Here is an 18,923-nt window from a genome sequence, read left to right on the forward strand (position 1 = left end):
AACCCAGCAGTCTTTGGCAACCTCTTTCAGAATCATTTTCTAGCTAACAGTGGTATGAAATGGGTTCCACTTTGTGAAAAGGCCAAGGACTTCTCCTTGAAACTGTGTTGGATGGCAATGAAGGAGGGGATGTGGAGGCCCACACTGAATGTGCTCTGGCTCAACATGTTTCCCTTGTCAAAAAAAAAATCAAACTGGTCACTGATTTGATTGCTGCTCAGGGATGCTCTGTTTGACCTTTTGACCTCAGACATGAAGGTTGTGTGTCCCTATACCCTACTTCAGAGTCCACAGATAGTTCCTGAGGTTTTACTGGATAATCACTTACCACAAAGTTGCCTCTCTGTCACTTAACATATTTATGTTCCCTCGAGTATTTAGCTTTAAGGTTTGCCTGTCAGAGGTGGTGGGTCATTCTTCTACATAGATAAATGCCCGATTCAAGACCACTCATAAGAGGTGCTCAGAAGGGCCTGAGACATTATCTCTGTTCTCAGGCGGTGCTTAATTAACTTGGGTGTCTCAGCCTGTTAATCACAGGTAAATAGGTAAAACTATTACTCTGCTTTGTCTGCAGTTTAGAAGTTATTCAAATCCAAACAGCAGTCCACACAGAAAGGAAAGTGAAGCTGCGCTTTAGAGCCTTAATGCTTTTCAAAAATTAAATTGTGTATTTCTCTCCCTTCTTGATTGAAAGCAGTAAGTAGGAACACTGTAAACAGTTCGGTTATACTATACACAGCTGCATTATTACTAAAAAGTAAAGTTATACATTTCACATAACTAATAAAATATACAACTTTCAAGATTTATACTTGTAAAGTAACATAGTTCAAGTCTTTCTTTACCCTGCGTACTGCTGTTATCTATTCATTTAATTGTATACATAGTTCACTAATTAATGTTCACTTTTATCTACTCAGCTAAGTTTTAAAATATTCTCCCCACAACTATCTTAAGTGTACCTTGCAGACTGCCACATTTTCATGTATATTTTGCATGTGACAGCAGTTTTATACAGAGTGAAATACAACTTTACAGAAAGCACATGCAGACCAAATCACCCAGTTTTACATTGCCTTTTTTCATCTTGTAGAAGAATATTTGTGCAAACTTTGCAACCTTGCACAGTGATAATTTAGATTATAGTATCCCCTTCCTCCCCATAATCAGTTTAGTATGTGCAAGTGTGCATTGGGGTTACGCCTCAGTCTCTGTCATTAGGCGATAGAAGCTGTTAACAGCATCTGCAGGGCCTGCAAAGAGTTAAGGTCTCTAATTGTGTTGTAAGCTACAAAATAACTTCCCGAGTGGAAATGCATGCACACACACCCACACACAAGCACACACACAAATACACAATTTCACACATGCATGCCTTGCCTTGGAAACATGCATCTGGTCTCATTTTCTAAAATTACTTTATAGTTCTCTATGTACACAATTTATTTATTTATTTTTTGTCGATGTTGTTATTGGCTGCACATTTACTAATTTAATATTTATGGAGTTTGCAGAAATGATAAAGCCTGTTGTTGCTGTACTGTACAAAATCAAGTCCTTTTATTTTCCTGTACTCCTATGACTTGACTTCTGTATTTCCTAAACTCTTGCACATTTGAAAGCTTATTGTAAAACTGCCTGGCCTTTCCATTATAATAGAACAATATTAATGTGACTTGTTTCTCAATCCAGTATTCCATTTTATTTTCTTGCTGTTTGGTCTGAAGTGTTTTTTAATTTTTCATAGAACTAGGCAGCAATGATCAGCATTTATTTTCGGCATTATTACTTTCCTTGTATGTTGTAATATCAGTCCCAGTTCTGATGTTCCCCCAGAATAGTACCTTTATCTTAATCATAGATTACTTTATTGCAGAATGTAGGCATGGTTTCATTTATTTAAAGTACTGCAGTATTTTTGCTTCTCGTAGTTAATACTGTGAGCCATTGTAAAGCTTCTGCTTTCACTGTAGGCTGCAGACATCACTTTTCCGCCAGACCTGCACAATTGCTGTTCTTGTTTAATTTCTTATCTCTTACACATTGCATGGATAGCTTCTTTTTCTTAGTGTTGCCTACGTGTTTGTCTTTTCATTTCTGCATGCTCTAGTCTACAAGTTGCTGAATAAAATATTGCCACATACACATCAGACCCATATTTTTGCATTTGAAAAGAAATAGCCCTATTTCTGCCAGCATGCCATTCTTTTGAGTACTTGCATAATTACCTTTAAAATACATTTACATTTTTGATACAGAATGGTGCAACAGTCAGAGTGGTTGTTATAGTTTAAAATTCCCAGATGATGATACACATTGCCTAACTCCAGACTATGAGCAAAACACCATCATGCTGAAAGTATAACCATACTCACTTGCTTCTGTGGGAGGAAACACAGAATTTGAGAGCTTTGTTACCTTGGAGACCTGGATTCGGTTTCAGTTACTGAAATTAGGGTTCTCAAGGCAAGTTATTTACAGACATAGAGTATCATTTCTGTGTCCATTTGCATAGTTGTGTTTAGAGGCAGTCAACATTTCTTCTAAATATTGTCCATAATATTTATGCAGAAGTTTTCTATCTGTTCTAATTATCTTCTTTCATGTTCTTCTTCTAGGATCCCCTCATTTCTTTTGAATTTGTGATGCCTACTCAGTACATGCCTGGAGTGTGCACCTTCTCCTGCTAGTACTCTATCGCTCGTCCCTCTCTATTATAGATAGCGAACAAGCGGAGCAGTTTGTTTATATGCTTTATTACATAGAAACACATCAGAATGGACAGCGACATTACAAAATATAAACAAAATGATTAACTGACAGACTACACAGACATACATGCTTACATCTCAACAGCTTACTACAAAATGGCAGTCAGGCCTGCACGTGCTTAGTATTTATACACTTGTGCAAGCCCTTGGATAGCTTCTTAAAGGTACATACACACACATTGATCTACATCTTCCCTCTTAAATAGATTGCCCTCAATGAAATGACATTGAAATAAGACCTGCAGTAATATAAACATTAGAAATAAATACAGTGTTCATGTCCAAGTTGCCATGTATCTGCAACATGGTCTGGGACTGCGACCTGATTTAATAATATAGTAATCAGAACTGGGTTTAGCAATGGGGACAGTCTTCAGTGAACAACTAGTATTAGGTATTTTGGGATTCATTTCAGGAACAGGAATATTTAATGGAATGTCCTCCGGAACTGGAATGCTGGATAACTCACTCTGAGATGGTCTTTTTCACAGGCTAAATGCTGCTGTACAGGCTTGGACACCAGCATCAAATGTTTCTGATTCCGCCTAAACTCTACTCATTGTGATTCCACAATGTACAGTCTTGGCTGTGGTCAATACTCTTCACATCTCCAATCCGATCATTACCTTTGTACTTTTGCATTCTCATTGTTTCTCCACCACGTAATGGATTGAGCAGTTTGCAGGACTTATCGTAATAAGACTTCTGGGCTAGGCGCTTCTTTAACAGATGGGCTTTCACTGATCTGTTATTCTTCGCACTTAAACCAAGACGTTGAGGAACATTTCTGAGATTCAAGAGATTCAGGAAAACATCACTATTCTCTAATTTCTACTTCTGTTATAACTGTTTCAAACTGTGAATTGCACGTACTGCCAAACCATGTGACTGTGGGTAACATGGATAAAGTCCCACTATTTGGCAAATCATTTGAATTGCTGGCTAGTAAACTGTGTACCATCATCAGAAATAAATTTATGTGGACTACCATGGACTGCAAAATGCCGCTTCATCTTAGTAATGACAGTATTGGACACTAGATTAGGAAATGGGTCAATCTCGAAACAATTGGGATAAGAATATGCTAACACCAAGTAATATTAACCATTCTGTTCGAAAATGTCAGTGGCTACCGTCGACCAAGATTGTTCAGGAATCTGGTTTAGCTGAAGTGATTTCTTCTGTGAGGAAGATGAAAGTACTCTCTCAATGTCTTGTGACATAGAAGGCCAGAATACTAGTCCTCTCACCCTTCTTTTGATAGACTTAGTTCCTGGGTGGCCATGATGCAAGATAGTAATATACTGTGGTTGCAAGGACTTTGTAACAATTACATTTGGACCTTTCATAACGATACCATTGTCAGACAGAATCTCATCTCTGTAAGGAAAATAAGGTTGCACTTCTTGAGGTAAACTAGATTGCTTTGACGGCCATTCTTGACTGATAAAGTGGTTGAGCTTCTGTTGAACTGGATCTGAGGCTGTATAATTTCTAAGCTCATCAAGACATGTGGAAGAAGAATTTCTCACTTCCGTGACTTCCAAATCAAGTTGCTCATGTTCATGCTGTTCAGTGGTAATTCTGGGTGATCTGGATAATGTATCAGCGAGATAAAGAAGTCTGCCTTTTGTGTAGACAGAATTGAAATTATACTTTTGCAATCTCAAAACCTTTGAAGCATTGCAGAAAAGAGTAACTGGTTTGTGAACATTGTTATATCTGAGAGTTGGTGGACTGGCAGTTCTCTGTTTCAGGACATCAAATGCTCTCTGGTGCTGTTCCAACCATAACTAGGATACAGCTTTACATGTCAGCCCTGTAAAGCTGTGCTGCAAGTTGGCTCAAATCTGGAATGAACGTGCCTAGATAGCTGACCATACCAAGAAAACATTGAAGGGCTTGAACATTGTCTGGAGCGGACATCTCAAGAATAGCTGTTTTGCTTGGAAGGATCTGGTCATAAGCCTGATCTGGTAAATAAATGACCAACATAAGTAACTTTTCGTAACCTGAGCTTGCACGTCTGAGGATTTATCTTAAGATTCATTTGACGTGCTCTTTCCAGAACTTTCTCAGGTTTCTGTCAAACTCTGCTTCACCATTACCTCCTACTAGAAGATCAACTATAATAGCACAAGGATACCAAAAAAAAACTTGCTCCATTGCACCTTGAAAGACTTTTTATCCCAAATGGCATTCTCAAAAATCTGTACCTGCCAAAAGAAGTACTGAACTTAGTTAACAATGAGGATTTTTGTTCAAGCAAAATTTGCCAAAATTAACTCTTTGCATCTAAGACAGGAAAAACAGTGGCATTTGGCATAAAAGCTGTAACTTCTTTGACTGTGCACATTGGATAATGAGTTTTTTTCAGTACTTTGTTCTAAAGTTTGTGGATCAATACATATTCTGATATCACCTGAGCTTCTCTTATGAGCTACCACCATGGAAGATACCCATTCAGTTGGTTCTTCAGCTGGACAAATACACTTTTTTGCACCATTTTTTCTAGCTCGGCTTTTACTCTGTTCTGAATTGTTACAGAAGCTTTCTGGGCTGGGCTGACATCTGCGTTTAACTTCATGGAGTACACAGCTGGAAGCTTGTCTAGTTTGTCTTCAAAAAGATTAGCACAGGTAGAGGCAATATACTAGGCAAAATTAGAACAGTGGTCTTTTAAGCTAACATGATGGACTTCATTATTAAATGAAAGCAGTATCATTTTCAAACTGTCTGAGTCCTAATAATGACTGAACATGCCTTCTGACCTCATAAAATAACAAGTCATAGCTTCTCCCAGCAGAGCAACATGAAAGTACTACTGAACCTTTGGTTTGAATCTCTTCACCACCATAAGCAACAAGCTTCGCACACTTTGCCAAATCAAGCTTCTCACCAGCACATATTCTAACAAATGTTTCTGACGACATAACATTGCACTTTGAACCTGTGTCAACTTTGAGCTCTTTGGGTCTCCCATTTATTCGAACAGTACAAAATACTTCATACTTTGCCTGTAAATCTACCGCATTGTTTCATGAAGCACAGACACACCATTAATATAAAAAGTAGGCTCACAGCTTTCTAATTGATCAACTTGTTTCTTGGGATGTTCCCTTTTAATAAAAAAAAATGTGTCCCTTTTGATTTACAAAACTTTTGAAATGATTCCACTTATTGCATTTGTGACGTTGCTGACCAAAAGCTAAACATTTTTCCCTTTTAGGCTCATGATTTCTACCACAATTACGACAGTTAGCAAAAAAACTGGGTGGGGGCCATTCTTGAGGTTGCTGACACTCGTGCTTCACTGAGACTGTGTATATTCTGGAATTTGCTAAAAAGCTGTGGGGTTTCCCAGGTACTGTTGCAGGGTTTACAGTTGCTGCCATGTGCTTGCCCTGTTTCTTTTAACCATCTGCTGCATACTATCTATACGGGATTTACTTCAGTGTCTTCCAAGGCCACTTTCACTTGTAAGTATGCTTTTTTCATTTGTAAGCGTATTTGTGTGCTTTTCTGTGAGCTCATACATTTGACAAATCTCAATGGCCTTATTCAAAGTTAAATCACTGTCATGAAGCAAAATCTTTCTCACAGCATCCATCTTTAATACCATATACAAGTCTGTCTTTTATCAACTCATCCCTTAAATCAGCAAATCTGCACATTTTAGCTTTGTTTTTAAATCCATCATATATGCTGCAAAAGTTTCACCAGGCTTTTGATCCCTTGTGTAAAATAAGGGCCTTTACATTATAATATTCAATTGGAGGTTACACATTTCCTAAATTTACATTTTAAGCACTCTGGGTCTTCCCTTGACTCAGCCGGTACAACCATATGATGGTTTACCTGCTCTCCTGGAAATACAGCAGGTGCGTACACAAATGAATGCTCTCGTTCTATGGCTTCTGACCCAGTTAAATTATGCAGAATAAATGCCTTTGTATGGTCATCTTTATCAGAAAATGTAGCCTGTATGAAAATATACTGTTGCTCAAACACTCTCCAGTTCTCTGCAATATTATTGTCAAACACAAGTGGACCTGCTTTTCGAAATCCATCTGCATTGCCAACAAATTATGCCCAAACATACTGTAATAGTATGGCCCTTGTAGTTGTATACAAACAAGCTGCTACATGTGCCTGTAATAACATTCATATGCACAATGAACTCTTCAAAATACTGTACTTTACGAAATATGATTTGAAATGGCTGTATTTTGTGAAATAACTGTACTGTAACACTGCACAAACATGTGAATACTTCATACACTACAGATAACCCAAGTAGCTTTGATTAATTCGAAAAAGTAGTGCTTAGCAAAATAAATGCAGTCATTCCCTTTGTTTTATACATTTTATGTGATTCAGACTTTATTTTAAACATTTTCCGTAGTTATTTCGAATATTTCTATTACTATATCACAGTTTTGGATATTTCTGTTACTTAGGAATTCATTTAGAGTGTTCTGAATGCCTTGTTTCATATTTTGCAAACAATAAATCATTTGAGCAAGTTTTAATACCTGAAATTTGTTTCTGACCTGTTTTGCGAGTTATACATGCAGTAGGGATGATTCAATCCTGTATATTCCTCCAATCTTAACCGAGTGCCTCTCAGTGTCGAATCTGGATCCCACGTTTGACACCATGTCACTCTTCCCTCTCTAGTATAGATAACGAACAGGCAGGGCTTTTGTTTATATGTTTTATTACATAGAAACACATCAGGATGGATAGCAGCATTACGAAATATAAACAAACCGATTAACTGACAGACTACACAGACATACATGCTTACATCTCAAAATCTTACTACAAAATGGCCGTCAGGCTTGCATGTGCTAAGTATTTATACACTTGTGCAAGCCCCTAGAAAGCTTCGTAAAGGCATCCATACATATTGATCTACACACTCCAGCCACTGCAAGTGTATTTCCTCTGGTAACCCCAGAGCAGATATCAGCTTTTCTATCAGAAAAGGCAGCTAAAGTTAACATATATTCTGCTGTAGACCTGCGTGCATGTGTCTTATCTTAACCCAACAAGAAGTCATTCTATCAATTTAATCAGCTGAAGCTAATGTGAACACCTTCCTGTCGTAGTTGAGTACTCATTCTATTCCTTAGTAACTGAAGGATTTTTTCTGTTATGGCTAAAAGGGAAAAATCTTTAAAAGACACTGCTTGGTTCTTGGAGCTGTCTGTGTTGGACAAGTGCAACCCACCATATCTTCTCTCTCCTTTTTCTAGTTTCTGTTTGTACCCCATCCCACTCTGTTCCCATCACCTTTTTTCTCTTTTGCCCTCTGGCTCCTTCTTTTATGCCTCATTTAATAACTCACCTTCTCTGACTTGGAGCAGACATTTTGGATGGTTGTGGGGGGGTGGTGGCTTAGGAGGCTGTCACCACTGATCAGTGGAATGGTGGGATTTTCCCTGTCCGGTTAACTCTTTGCTTAATGTTTATAGTGTACAAAGCTTATACACATGCCTTTGTATACATCAGCTGATTCATAGCAACATCTTGCAGACTTTTCTTGGTGCAGCCCCTCTGTTGCTGCTTTTTTACCCCTGTAAAAGGTTAGCACTGGGCGAATCCTGCAATGTTAGCCCAGAATGTAAAAGCTGTCCATAGTCTCCTCAGTTCTAGTCCATTTGACACATGAGGTACTGTTTTTCGCTGGACGAGTTGGGGGGGGGGGGGTTACCACAGCTGAAGTTTGGGTTCCATTGTTTTGTGCCAATGCAGTTGATTTTTTTGCCCTCCTGCCTTATGTTCAGGAATTGTTCACTGAAATTGTGAGTTAGATTTCCTTATACGGTGTGAATTACTAAACATGTCACATGGGAGTCACTGTGTACTGTGATCCTCGGGTGAGCAGAGATTGAAAAGACATCTAAACGTATTTTTGAATCTCCCTTACAATTGTTTCATAGTCGTTAATATGTTTTCATAACAGAATAATCTTCTGTTATTATCTAAGCACTTGCACATTAGTTATTCACTGATTATCTTGGATTTGTTATTGCATTCTCAGCCTTGCATATTTGTTCTAGGGGTTACAGCTTTTATGTGTACAGTAGAAAATCAGTCATTTGAGATTTATATAAAATACTGTAAAAGAGTCTGAACTCCACTCAGAGAAAGGATACTGCTGATAAATGTAGAATCCCAGTGAAGTCGACTACTAGTAATTAATAGTAATTAATAGTAATAATTAATAGTAATAATAATGCAAGTGACAAGATTCAGCTGTTTTTATTTAAGTTGCTGAGATTCTGTTACCCATGTTTTAAATTGTCGAGCTAAAAATACATATTAAACTTTGCTACTCTGTATTAAATGAAAAACAGCTTGACCTGAAGGTTTTTATTTCATCAGTCCTTCTAGAGCTGGCAAGTTTATAAAGTATACTGTTTAGTAAAAAAAAAGTAGTAAAATCCACGATAATGAAAACCTTTGGTTCTCACAATTTAAATCTGCCATGTTTAGTTACTAGGCTGTGCATAGACATGTAAGACTTAGATGTCAGTTCAGAAAATGCCATCAGCAGGTAAAGCAATTTGTGGCTAGGCCAATATCGCAAAAACAATTAAAAGCTTACATTATCCAACATGGAGGACTTGAGCTCAACATAAAAAACAAGTTTTGCGATGTTTGGGAGAGGGGCTTCATACTTGGCTATGGCCACACATAGCAGATGCAAACGTTTTCTTCATCTTATGTAGACTAATCAATGTGCAGTATTAATTCCATCTGGTGTTTGTGAGATAAGAGCTAACCAGCCTGGGGAAAGCTCTACTATTTCATGTCAAAGAGATCTAATGATGAAAGATGAACCGAATTACAATGTAAACTGAGAACGAGTCCTTCAAAGCAAGGGTTTTCCTCCCCTTTAAAGTAGGAAAGGCAGACAGCTAAACATGCATATAATGTTAACCAGTGTGGGAAAGGATGCAGGATAACGTGAAGGAATTTGGGCTGATTGAATTTAAATCAGTCATGTAACCCAAGACACCTTTAGTATAGTGTTGACTAAAGCCAAGAAGAGCAGACGCACATTTAATCTTATCATCATTTGTACACATCAGCCTTCTGTTGCACTGAGAACATCTTAGTTTTAATGTTTGTTATTTTTTAAACTTAAGCACACTCAGTCATCATTTGACATTCCTTGACATTCCTCCACCTACAAGCCTTGGCAGAAACGAAAAAGAAACACATTGGCCATCCTGTTTCACTGTGCCATGCTTAGCATTTTGGTAAGTAAAAGGGTGACACAGACTGGGTACCTAAGCCATCATGTGCTTGTAACTGTAAGTAGTATCCTTTCAGCATTTTCCTTGCCTTACTAGTCTAACCAAAGTAGCAGTTGCTTCTCCTGACTGCAGAGAATCAGCTTTTATGTTTACATTCAAAGAAGTTTGAATGTCTTCCTTCCATTTTAAATGTATCTTCCGTCATTCTAACAAGCAGGATAACACTAGGTAAACTATAAACTGGTCTGCATGTACAACTGGACTACAAACTAGTCTGAGTTCAGTTTAACTAGAGTATAGAAGACATTTGCAGCAGTTAAAATACATGAGAGGTCAAGTGCTTTTTCTGCAGAAGTCCCTACCAACAGGAAAGCCATTTTCAATGCAGGTAAATCTACATGTCAGGGTTCACAGTCCAAATACAAGATCATGTTTATAAATAAATAAATATTTTCATGAAATATACAGGATTATGAGTGGGTCACCGATCATAACCTGCTTATGTGTCTGAGACGGGTACCAATAAATTCCCCTCCAGAGCATGATACCCATGATGTTCCACTGATACCTGGAGAAGTGCAGTTCAACTGACACATATCCAAGAAGGCTGTACTAAGCATTTTCGTTGTCACTCCAGTTGTCATCCTATCCCACATGGGCTACAGAGCTCAAGGTCATACCATAGCTGATGCAGACTGACAGAGGACGTTCTTACACAAAATGTGATGAATTTAGTAAGAGCTGTGGCTGCAGAACTGCTGCACACTGCAGTCTACTGATCAGGATATCCACACCACAGTACAAGAAGTGTTCATGAACTGTAAACAAAGTATCGGTGGTAACAAAACTTTGATTCTTGTCCTTAAACAATTCATCACCAGGAGAAACGCGGGGTAGCTGAGGCTGAAGTAGATTTTGACAAGGAGGCAAATTATATCCCACATATATGAGGTGACCACGTCACACTGAAAAGTCCATGTCTTTGGGTAGCAGAGCTAATTATGTGAACAAACACAGATTCTCTTATAATAGGCACAATCGTTTACAACACACAGTTGCCATTAACCTAAATGTTACAGTCACCCAAAATCAGACTGTTTGGATTAATTTCCATTGAGATGAGGAGAAAATCGTTAAACTCTTTTAGGAAGTCATTGGGCATTGCTGGAAGGATAGGAAAACGAGAAAGAACCTACAGCTTACTTCTGTACCCATGACACATTCAAATGTGTTAATGTCTGTGTATATATGTCCAATAATGGCACAGCTAAAGTTCTGAGACCTCTGTAGAAGCTAGCACTACCGGATAAGGGCCACATCTATGGCCTAGCCAAATTTGTATAGTAAATGAGAAGTCAGTGTCCTGCAGCAAGTGAGTAAAGTTATTAGGGACAGCCAGGCTACAGGTCCCAACTATCCACTTGAGATGAATGATAGATTCCATGGATATCATTCAGAGCCAGTCTTCTCTAGCCACATTGTATGACCCCCCCCCCCCAGAGTAACTAAAGGTAACTCTAGCAGGTATGGGCATAGCCTGTTCAGAAAACACTTGTAAGGATTGCTGTGCTTCCATCTCTTCCTATACCTTTGAAGGAGCTTAGTTCTGTAACAGAACTTGTAACTCGAAGGGAGAATCCCTGCAAGTGCAAAGAGGTGGGGCGAAAATAGGATATGGCTATTATAAAGGTGCCTCATTACAAACTGTAGCAGAACTAAGAACAATTACAACAGAACAGTCATACTCAAAACTATAGAGTATGCACTGTTCTGATTATCCTACTGACACCTGAATACACTGCTGTTTCACTGAATGTGCTGATGAACAGACTGTAATTTTCTTTGCTTGTACTGCAACTTTACTTAGGTGGTTCTGCATGCTGTTTTATTGTTCTGAATGTATTATGTTATTCAGTGCTCTGCAGCATTTTGTTGTGCTGTCATTTACCATTCTGGCTCAGGTCTTGGATGAAAAGGTTCATTGATCAGATTAACAATTGTTAAATAAATAAGAAATAAGTAAATAAATAAATTCCCATGTAACAGTTCCTATAGTAGATCCAACCGTGCTATCTATGGATCCAGAGAAGTAGTCTGAATTGGTTTCTGTTACGAATACCAGAAGTAAACTGCCCTGGTGGCATCCCAAATTAAACAGGATGTACAACAAAAGGAAAAAAAATATTATGGCAAAATCAAGAAGGGTAAATCCTATAATGATATATGGTCTCATCAAAGTAAGTAGGTAGCTAAGAAGGCTAATTAGGTTAAGTAAAGCCAGCTTTGAGGTTAAGATAGCTTCCCAGGTGAACGATAACTATAAGGCGTTCTACAGCTATGTCAGAAACCTCATGGGTAGAACGCAGCATTGTGCTGAACTGGTGGTTACTGCTGCTTCGTTCACTGAGCCTGCCGACATGGCAAACCTGTTAGTGGATACATTCAGTTTCAGCTTTACCCCCTACCCCCAACCATCCCTCAAACATAACCCCTCCAGCTATAACTAAGGAAGCATGCATTGTCTGCAGTCACTAAAGCTAAGAACTCACCACTTTGGGCCCAAATAACATCCCAGGATGCTTCCTGAATAGTCTAAATTATGACTTGATCAGGACCCCTGAAGTCATTATTCAGTTATAGTCTGCCAATAGGCTTTATGACGCATGAATGGAGGACAGCGATGGTCATTCCCCTTCACAAGGGAGGACCTTCAAAAGATCCTGGAAACTACAGCTCCATTAGTCTGACAACTCTTATTTGCAAAGCCACGGAAAGAATTATCATAGAAGTTATCAACAAGGCCATAGGGGACCTCCAGACACTGGATCCATATTAGTTTGGCTTTGTCAAAGGTCATGCTCACTGAATCTTGTGCACTTCTTTGAAAAGGTCACCAAGGCTATGGGTGAGGCAAAATCATGCGTACTGCCTACCTAGATATGACTAAAGCATTTTATAAAATACCTCACTGGAACATTATCAATAAGCTTGTGGAAGTAGGTATAAGCACCTTTATAACACACTAGATACCTAGCTGGCTCACTGATTGGACCCAGGAGGTTAGAATTGGTGACGCTACCTCCTCAAAGAGGCTGGTGACCAGTGGAGTCCCCCAGGGGTCTGTGCTAGGCCCACTCCTGTTAAGCATCCAATTCTCAAACGTCAAATCCAATGTCATACGACTCTGGTTAACCAAGTTCACATATGATTGCAAACTGAGAGCAGTCCTGGAATCCTCCAAGATGAGAACACCCTTCAGAAAGGACCAGTACTGATAAATGCATGGTTCCAAAGCCATGGCTTAAAACTCAGTACCAAGAAATGCATTATAGTACCTTTTGGGAAGTCTGTCACCCTGGGTAACTGTTATTAATAAAACATGCTTAAAAGTTAATTCACTACTCCGGGATCTGTGAACTATTGTAGATTCAATCAGTATGTTTCCAAGGTAGTAAGAAAATCCTTCTATGTTGATCAGTTTTTAAGCAAGAGCATAACCTACAGGTCCAGAGAGGTCATCACCGTACTCAGCGCTCATCAGATTCATTGCAGAGTATAATGCTGCCTTTGGTATGTACCTGACCAGATACATGCAGCAACTGGAACGTCCGCATAGGTTCCTTACAAAAATATTACAAGGAGTAAACACAGTCCCTATGCTGATCACCTCAAAAGCAATGTCTCTTTACTCAGTATCATACAGACTTCTAAGATGTGATCTTCGCCTGGCACACAAGACATCCCAGGACCCCATTTAGATGAATGTCTTGCGTATCCGCACAGCAGCATCAGAACTACTAGACTAAAATACCTAGATTTTGCTTGTGAAATAAACAGGGTGTGTTGGATAGACAGATGCTTCTCAGAGAATTCCTATTCTTTGGAGCAGGCTCTCCATTCATATAAAGCAGAGTTTCTCCCTGTCCCCATTTAAGTGCAACTTGAACTGAAGGATGGGTAATCAGAAATTCACTCCAGTCTGGCATCTAAATTTCTGATGGACAGAGGCAGTCGATAAATCACCCCCTATAGAAATCAAATTTGTGGGTCACATTTGGGTTGCATGGTTAGACTTTTATATGGGCCCTTGTGGTGGTTAACCTACTGTACACCTATAAATCAGTAATGTTTCCAGTAATATGGAATGCAGACTACTTGACTGGTTTGGGAAGAATGTTTGCATGGTTGCCACCCTGGTTTTTAGAACCCTTAACTGTCAAACACATACAACCAAGTTTCAGATTGCTGTCTTTGTTCAGAAGGAGACCAGAAGGAGAAGCATGGAAGTCCATTGAATCCTACCTCCCAAACTATATATAACTTTTATCTACCCTACTTTCCTCCCAAAACTTCCATACTAACCCTGTTCAACCTCCCAAACCACTGGATAGCAGGAAGGGTAAAACAATTTGAGTTACAAAAGCATCACAAGAAACAAATTAGTGCCTCAGATGATATTTCAGCATTACAAACCTCAGTCGTTAAGCCAAAGATGCCAGCCATCTCTAACCCCCCCCATACCAAAATACCAAATACATCAAGTCCTCCCAGCTCTTTAAGAGCTCTTACAGCTAGGAGTGACTGAACCCTGATGAGGCAGAACCACAATAGGAGTATAATATTCAGTGCTGTCCTAAAGCCCAGAAAAAAGGTTCTCTGGGGTTTGATCCTAGACCTGTGTAGGTGAACACTTAGCTCAGAGTTAAAAAATGAAACTGTTGATGTTACAAGCTCTCTTACCCACTTCTGTTACCTGAAGCTATGATTGGTACGCTGGATCTCAAGGATGCCTACCATCATATACCAGTTCAAAGGGACCACAGATGCTTTCTCATATTCAAGATGGCAGTGATGATGCTTCTCATTAACCTTCTTAACTTTTGGATTGGATACCCATGGTGTTTACAAAGTGACTGATTCTAGTCATTGTATATTGCAGAACCAAGTTCATTCATGTTGTACTTGAATGACTACATCATCCAAGCACCAACCTAAAAGGAGGTGGAGAGAGATGTACAATTCACCATGGATTGTTTTTGAAACCTGGCACGCACATTCAGCATCACCAAGTCAAGTCCCGCCATTTCCAGAAGTGGTTCCTTGGCACATTGTTGGACTCCAGCAGTCGTATAGTGTACAACTTCAAAACAAAAGTGGATTCACTTGTACAGTACTTTCAGGCTATGAGTCAGAAGAGTATAGGCATAGTTGGGGAGATCTTACAGGCATGGGGTTCATGGCCTTCACATTTCTTATGGCCTCCCCCTTGGCAAGGGTACTCATGACAAGTTCCAACTATACCTAAGAAACACTTGGAACCAAGACTGTTGGTCCTTGGAAAAGATTATTCCTAACTAACTTGTATCATACAGGAACTAGTGGCATAGTTCAACCAGGTCAGAAAGAATGTTGGTGTACCCTTCAAACAGGAATCTCAAAGTTTGAACCTAAACCACAGATGCTTAATTCCTAGCATGAAGAATCCCACATATATGAAACCTCAGGGAACAAGACATTTGGCAATTTGAAAAAGCAAAGCATAGAAATGTGAAGGAAATGAATGTCTTGATTCATATACTCAAGGTTTTCAAACCTAATCGGAAAGAAGGGATTAAGCAAGTGACTGCAGACAGCACTTCTATAATGTGATACATAAACCAGCATGGAGGGGAACTCACTGTTATCTCTTGTGAAATGTGTCCATGACTATGTGGGAGACCACTCTGCAGTTCCACAAGACCTTAAGGGTATTCTACATCCTGTTCTAGCTAAACAGTTGTTAAATAAGGATATTTTTCTTCAGATTTTGTACATGTGGGATGTTCTAGAGGTTGGACTGCTTGCTTCTCCAAGCTGCAAGTAGCTGAGGAAATTCTGCTCCAGAGCACCTCATAAAGAAGTTAGAGCAATAGACCTTCTTCTGATTCAGAAGGACATGACTGTATACATTTCCCATAATCCTCTTGTACCTCAGGGTGGTCTTCAAAGTAAGGGATAGGGATCAAAGATGCTTGTAATGTTACCCTTTTGACCCAGGTAGCATGGGTTCAACCTCTTCATTCAGATGTCCAAGAGGAAACCTCTCACCCTGCATGAGAACTGGACCTCTTCCTGCAGGGCACAGGGACCCTACTGTACCTCAACATGAAGATCTTGCAGCTACTGGAGAGGATGATTTAGCTGTTTTGCCTGTCGCTCACCAATTCATTGAGGAAATGCTGACTGTCCTTAAGGAAGACAGGAAGCTTGCCAGAAGGAAATTCTGCTTAGCCAAATGGAAAAGGTTTTCACTCTGGTAGCACACCAAGAATCAGGACCCCTTAAAGCTTCTGCCATACCTCATTGAGTTCAAGTCCGGACTGGTATATGCCTCTGTAAAGGGCATTTCAGCCTGCAGCTAAGGAGCCCCCTCTTGTATCACTGCAGTTTAGTTAGCACTTCCTTAAGGGAGCTTTATATTTGAGACCACCTAGTAAGCCGGCTGCTCCTCTACAGGAATTGATTTATGTCCTTGAAAAGTTTACATAGCTTTCTTTTGAGTCTGCTGCCCCCCCCCCAAATGCCTAACCTGGAGGACTACTGTGTAACTTGCTGACACCTTAACTAAGATTTCAGTCTACAGGTCCTTATGTACAGAAAACCCTTTCTAGTTTTCCACAAACTCAGGTTCAGCCTTATGACCAAACCCTCCTTTATGCCAGAAATTATTCCCTCAACCACACTATTCAGTTGTCTATTGACATTCCTAGGCCTCAGAACAAGGCAGAAAGAACGCTATACTCCCTAGCTGTACGTACACAACTGAGGCACTATGTGGATAAGATCAAAGGCCCTGAAGTCTTGGATCAGTTCTGTGTGTCCTTTGCAACCAGGAAAGAATGGAAACCAGTCTTCAAGTAAAAGATTTCAGTAGACAACAACACTTCTGAATATTCATATAACAGCAACGACCAAAAGATGGTGTTCTTTTGGTCGTTGCTGTTAAAAGATTCCAGTGTCTGACCCATTATTACTTTTAGTTACTGGTATCATAGAAGAAAATCGAGTCTCTTGAGAAGCTGCAGTAGTAAGAGCACAGAAGCTGCTCTGGTCTCTTGGGGGGTGGGGGGGAGACGACTTTGAAGTGTTTAGTCTCCTCTGCAGACAGCTACATGGCTAGCTGGTCATCAATTCATACTGTCTGTAAGCACTGCAAGCTAGGTGTTGCATCTAGGGCAAGGGCTGGGTTTGCAGCTGACATTCTGCATGGCCTATTACTATCCAGCCCTAGTGCTTCCACCTACCTCTCTTTGTGAGTTGTGGTGGGAATTGTCCCAGTAATAATTAATACTGCAATAGTGATCCGTATAAAGAATATAACAGCCGAAAGACAACAACTGTCAGTGGTATTCATAAAGACTATACTTAGTTTCTGTAGTCTGAGTACTTTACTGTTGTAAAACTGGTTGCAATCCCATCATTTCATCTTCTTTTTTTCATTAGAGATGATCTGGTTGAGATAGGGTATCCTGTCCCTATGCCAGTACCCCTTCTCCAGTCCTCTGTCAGGTCTCCAGGCCTTTTCCGGTTTGGATAAACTGGTGTTACTCTTTTTCTCCAAGTTTCTATCCCAGGCAGGGTCCCAGGCAGTACCTTCCAAGTTCCAAGTGGTTTGGATGACCTGCTAGGGTCCTGGGCAAGAAAGTTCTAAAATGGCACAGGCAGACACCAACTTTATATAACTGGTATAGTGATGTTCTTTAAGGGGTGGAAGTTTGCCCAGGCTGGGGAAGGAAGGGTGCTGCATTCTGAAAAGTTGTTCCACACATTGGGCCTTCTGTGGCAAAAATCATAATAATTACTGAAACAGTGATAGTTATCACTGCAGCCATGATCTACTCAAACATTTACTATTATGGTAATTTTCTACATAATTGTAATTTCTTTACTTTCTTTAAAGTAAAGCAGAACTACTATTAATATAGATCTTCACTACTAAAATGTCTGTAGTATTTTAACTTCCTTCTGCCCTTACACCTTTTTTTATGCTTTCCAGTTTGGCTGATAATATTACTTGCGCTGCTTATTGTCCTGATCGTTACGACAATCTGCATTATGGTTGCAAACAGAAAGAGGTAAGACTGCAATTTTTGGTTATTTAAATTTTTTTGCCTTTGAGGGCTAGTGTAAATGTTTCAAACATAATGCCATGCATTTGTTCCTGGAATGGTCATTCTAAAACCTGAATTAGTAGGATAGCTGCTGGAGATGCCATGTGGAATGAGAGCCTTCTTTTGTGAATGTTATTCCCCAGACTTAAACTGCATTGAAGACAGTAAAAATGGACTGGATTCTGCATTCCTAAATTTTTAAAATGTAGAAAGTTATACTTTGGTGGATCCGTGGAAACGTGGTTTACAAATTGCAAGGAAATGCAAAATTGTGACCATGCTGAATGCTAATGAGGCATTCTGGAGTGAGAAGCGTATGCTAATTAGCACTGTGAGCTCTTTCCCTGGAACCACATCCGGAAAGGCATCTACACAAGAGAGCAATTCAAGAAAGCACTTTGTTTTATAGATTAGCATTCCATTCCATTCACACTTTATCATGGTACTGAACACGGCCAAAAGTCATACATTTTAATGTAACACATCAAAACAGGGACAGGGAAGTGCAGGGATACAGTAGACACTGGTGGTGTATCTCTAAAGTGCCTTACTGGAATCAACATTACTACAGAGATTGGGAGTGAGGGAGATACAGTGCTGTACTTGCAGCAGTGTTGCAATGTATATCAGGGGGTGAGGAAACACCAGGCACAATCGATTACTCTATAAAGTGTCCTTAGGCACAGAGCAGCATAGCAGAAATGGGATGGGTTAAGTCTGGAGGGCCT

At 39.6% G+C, this 18,923-nt stretch overlaps 1 protein-coding gene across 2 annotated transcripts in view; it reads left to right on the forward strand.

Moving 5' to 3' along the window:
* The window catches only part of CD44 (CD44 molecule (Indian blood group)), a 284,952-nt gene that overhangs the window by 255,490 nt on the left and 10,539 nt on the right, over positions 1 to 18,923 (forward strand). For both annotated transcript variants that reach the window (XM_044082648.1, XM_044082649.1), the window contains one exon: positions 18,081 to 18,159. In XM_044082648.1, the coding sequence (XP_043938583.1) occupies positions 18,081 to 18,159 (79 nt within the window). The remainder of the gene's footprint in view (positions 1 to 18,080; positions 18,160 to 18,923) is intronic.

Source organism: Protopterus annectens, chromosome 9.part0 (genome assembly GCF_019279795.1).
Source record: "Protopterus annectens isolate FY-2018-M chromosome 9.part0, PAN1.0, whole genome shotgun sequence".
Classification (NCBI taxonomy): Eukaryota; Metazoa; Chordata; order Ceratodontiformes; family Protopteridae; genus Protopterus; species Protopterus annectens.